At 32.4% G+C, this 4,260-nt stretch overlaps 1 protein-coding gene across 1 annotated transcript in view; it reads right to left on the reverse strand.

Moving 5' to 3' along the window:
- Positions 1–2,944: 2,944 nt before the first annotated feature.
- Positions 2,945–4,260, reverse strand: part of CLDN16 (claudin 16) — a 23,193-nt gene continuing 21,877 nt past the window's right edge. The window contains 2 exon segments of the mRNA XM_011381544.1: positions 2,945–3,078; positions 3,712–3,903. Of these exon segments, the coding sequence (XP_011379846.1) occupies positions 2,945–3,078; positions 3,712–3,903 (326 nt within the window).

Genomic DNA, 4,260 nt, shown 5'->3' on the forward strand with positions numbered 1-4,260 from the left:
AAGCCATGCTTAAATTATTGTACCTAACCTTTAGTGAGCTATTTTAATATTTCAACCTAATAAACATTGTTGTGTCCAGAATAACCAGACCCAACTTGAATGCTCTTAACCAGGAGACAGTTTATTAGCCGGCGGCTGTCCTTGCAAAGGAGCAGCCCCAAAATGCCAAGATACAAGGTTTTTAAGCCCCAAATCCCATTCCTCATTCTGTCTTAAACACAAAGGTCCATCTTTCTCCTATTCACTACCTGTCAACCCACTGGTCAGGTGCGCAAGCGGGAAGTACAGAAGCAGAAAGTTTGTTGTTAGAATGTTATGTTCCTATGGGTGATTGCCTATGTTCCCATGGGTAATAGCCCGTGTTCCCATGGGCGATGGCCAAACAGTAATTTTCAGCTTATATACAATTGATTATTTTTCATGCCACGCAAGCAAGCAGGGTTACACAGGCTAAAATTGGCAGTTAGCGTATGAGCTCATTGTTACAAGTTTCATGATTAACAGAATGTGGTTAGGGGTTCCAGAAACTAGGCCTAAGTTATAGACTTCCTTTGTCCAGTTTCAGGTTTTAATTATTCTTTAACCCTTTCACATTTCAGCGGGCTATTACAAACATATGTGTGTATACTTTAGGCTTATATTATTTTTTCTTTCTAAGCATATTGAGCCACCACCTTGTCTATAATAACTTCTTCACTATTTAGTATTTATTTTGTTGTTCGCTAGTTGTTATATGAAATATATTCTTTGTTATAGTTTATTTGGGGATTCTTTATTAAATTACAGTAGATTAGGAAAAAACATTCCCAATGTAATTAAAGAAAAAAATACTAATAGTCTTCCTAGTATATATAAAATGTTTTTATTGAAAAAAAATTGAAAACAGTCATGGATGACAATTATCATAATCTTTTGAAATATTTTCTCATACAAATAAATAAGGAGGGAAAAATTTTTATCTCTAAAATTTAATGAATTATTTAATTAATTTTTACTCTGCCTTTTCCCAGAAGGATTTCAAGAGAATATTAGAATATATAAACGATAACAGATAATTTATCATAAGATAAAAGTGAAAATAAACATTTTAAAAACCAAGGTTGAGAAAAAAAGAACACAAAATTAGCTTTCAAATACATAAAATAATACCTATATAACTAAGAAACATAATCTACAAAAAATTTTTTCAATGTTAATTACACAGCTAATAATACTTATGAAATAAAAATGAATTAATTGCTCTTAATGCTTACATTAAAATTTCTCCTGAGAATACTGGTAAAATCATGAACACTATTCTCATCAACATTAATATATGTACTAGGCTTTCATCATATCATTTTCACATTATCTTTAGCTTTTTAAATTTGAAACATTTCTTTTGGGGTCAGAAATTCACAATTAAATTTTCATTAAACTAAGAACTAATTTATAGTTTAGACGATAGCACATTAAGGTACTGCAAGGGTATTAATCTTATTCATGTGAATTACAAGGAATCAGAAAACATGAGATGAAATTTTATAACCTGTTTAAAAACTCTACCATTTAAAAGATTCAAGATGATTACATTATGGATATGAATAAAATCCCATTAACAATCATTCACTGATTTCTTTAAGTGCTTATATAATGCTATTGTTTCAAAAAAGCACATATTTTATGAGAAAATTTTTTAATTTTTGAGTAGAGACTTGTGAGCCTTTATTTCTTTCAGTCCATAAATACTGGTTAAATATTATCATATGCCAGATATTTTTGCTGGGTGCTGATATGGTACATTCATAAAACATATTTGGATGTCCAATCAATAAATTAGTGAACTCCTTGTCTTAGCTATTACTGCCATAATCTAATAATTTGGGAACACATAGGCAAACTAGGAGTAGTGTTAACATAATATACACATCTCTTACGTTGTTAACGAGGCAGAAAGTTGAGTCTGGTCACTTAATACTACTGACTCTGGTATTAATTTATCATTTGCCTCTGACATTTGGAAAGTGGAGGAGGAATTTCTTATCTTTAACTCCCATCAGTGGCTAACACATGAAGTATTTTCTTTTTCTACTTTAACAGAACCAAAGCAATAGTAGGCTCTGATAAACTAGCTTGAATTTGGAAGAACCATCTTCTTCAGAGTTAACAAATAACTCCCTCAGCTGAGGATACAAAAAGTGAACCAAAAACCAGAAAAAGAGCTAAGAGCTTGTCAATCCCTTCAAAGATGAGAATCTCTGGCCTCTTTGAATGTTGCATTCAATTCTTTTTTGTTGTTGTTTTTATTTTTATTTATGCCTACAGCACCTGGCCTTCCTAGGTAGTCTCCATCCAAGTACTAACTAGTCCTGACCCTGCTTAGCTTCCAAGATCATACATCGGACTTTTCAGGGTGGCATGGCCATAGACCATGGACTGTAGCTCCACTGGGGCATGAACCCAGAATTTCTGCATGTAAAGCAGACGTGCTAACCAGTACACTATGGAATCACGTCTGTATTCCATTCTTAAAGTGTCATTTTATTTTAATATTACCATGGTGCAATCTCTAATAGCAATATAGAAATTACAAACATTTTTATCTCCTAGAAACTTATCTTGAAATATAAGAAAAATGTGTGTGTGTGTGTGTGTGTGTGTGTGTGTGTGTGTGTGAGAGAGAGAGAGAGAGAGAGAGAGAGAGAGAGAGAGAGAGAGAGAGAGAAAAAGAGAGAGAGAGAGAGAGAGAGAGAGAGGGAGAGGGAGAGAGAGAGAGAAGAAAGAACGAGGAAGAATATAAGAATAATAGAAAAGAAGTAACAAACTTTTGATTAAGGTGAGCAATTAATTTGTTGAATATGAAGTTTAAACAACTGTTATTGGGTTGACTCACTATTTTATTAACCTGAACTTATAGATTAATAAGTTAAATAACATACAAACACACAGACTGATATGCAGCACTTTACACCCTTGTGTCGACAGCATACATTTTGGCAGTCTTTGTCCGAGGAACCATGTATGATTTGGCCATGGATACAGCTGCATTAGAGTAGGCCTTTCTCATGGAATAAGGATAGTTCCTTTCAGGTCTAACATCTGTTTGGGAGAGAGAATTGTAGAGATTTAAAAATAATTATGGCTTAGTAAACTTTGAGAAATAAAATAATGTCATTTCATGTATTGTTCCGCAAAAGAAGCAAGAATATACATATTCTAAGAAGGAATTATCTAAGAACTCTAGATGAGAATCTAAGATTTTCATCCTGATTATTTTTAGATTTAAAATTCAGTCAAGTATTCTTGTTTTTTACTGATAAAGAGAGGGATTCCATTAGTTTTTTAAGTGATAGTTTCAGAAATCCAATTATATTCTTCCACAACAAATATTTGGCTTTCCTCTCAGTCTACTCTGTTTAATTTTAGATATAAGTTTAATAGATTGGGTGAAGTAAGACATAAAATTATGACACATCATAGTAATCATTATATATTTAGATATTAGATTCAGTTGTAGCAGTGAGGTTGTTTTTTTTTTAATGAATATAACACTAACTGGGTAATAAGGTTCAGATATTGCAAACCAATTGTCCTTGAACAACTGAAATTTTTAATGATAATATGGAGGGATCAAATAAATAACATTATTTTGGGCTGGTGAAATGTGTTTCCATTAGGTTGGAAAGAACAGTACTAGAGGCAAGAAAATATGCTATTTTATTTTGTCCTTACCTTTGAAGAGGTATAAACAGCATGTTAGGACAGACCCAGACAAAAAGCAACCCAGAGACCCAGCCATTCCAAGCCAACAGGACCAACCAAATTTATATTGGATGCCAAGAAATATATTGTGCAAAACCAAAGAAGAACGTTCCACATAAACATCAACAGCATACCACACAGAACCAATGATTCCTGGGGCACCTGAAAGAAAAGAAAGATGTAAAATATAATGCAGGCTTTTTCCAAACTTAAATCCAAAGAGATCTGCCTGATACCCAAAATAGGTGGCATTATTTAGAGAGATAATAATGACATTATGGATTCATGGACAACTCATATTTTGGTCACCTCTTCTATATCTCCCTTTCGCCTTCTATCTTGTATTTATTCTAAATTATATCTAAGTTTATACATAAATAGAAATACAAAAGTAAAATAGTGCAGTGCTCATCTTTTTCTGGAAACCTAAAATGTCCCTTGAGTTTACTTTAATTTTCTTATCTTTCCATTGCTATTTTAGTGTTGTAGAAAGAAAAATATCAAAAACAAAAGAAAAAA

The sequence above is a fragment of the Pteropus vampyrus genome, unplaced genomic scaffold (genome assembly GCF_000151845.1).
Source record: "Pteropus vampyrus isolate Shadow unplaced genomic scaffold, Pvam_2.0 Scaffold14, whole genome shotgun sequence".
Classification (NCBI taxonomy): Eukaryota; Metazoa; Chordata; class Mammalia; order Chiroptera; family Pteropodidae; genus Pteropus; species Pteropus vampyrus.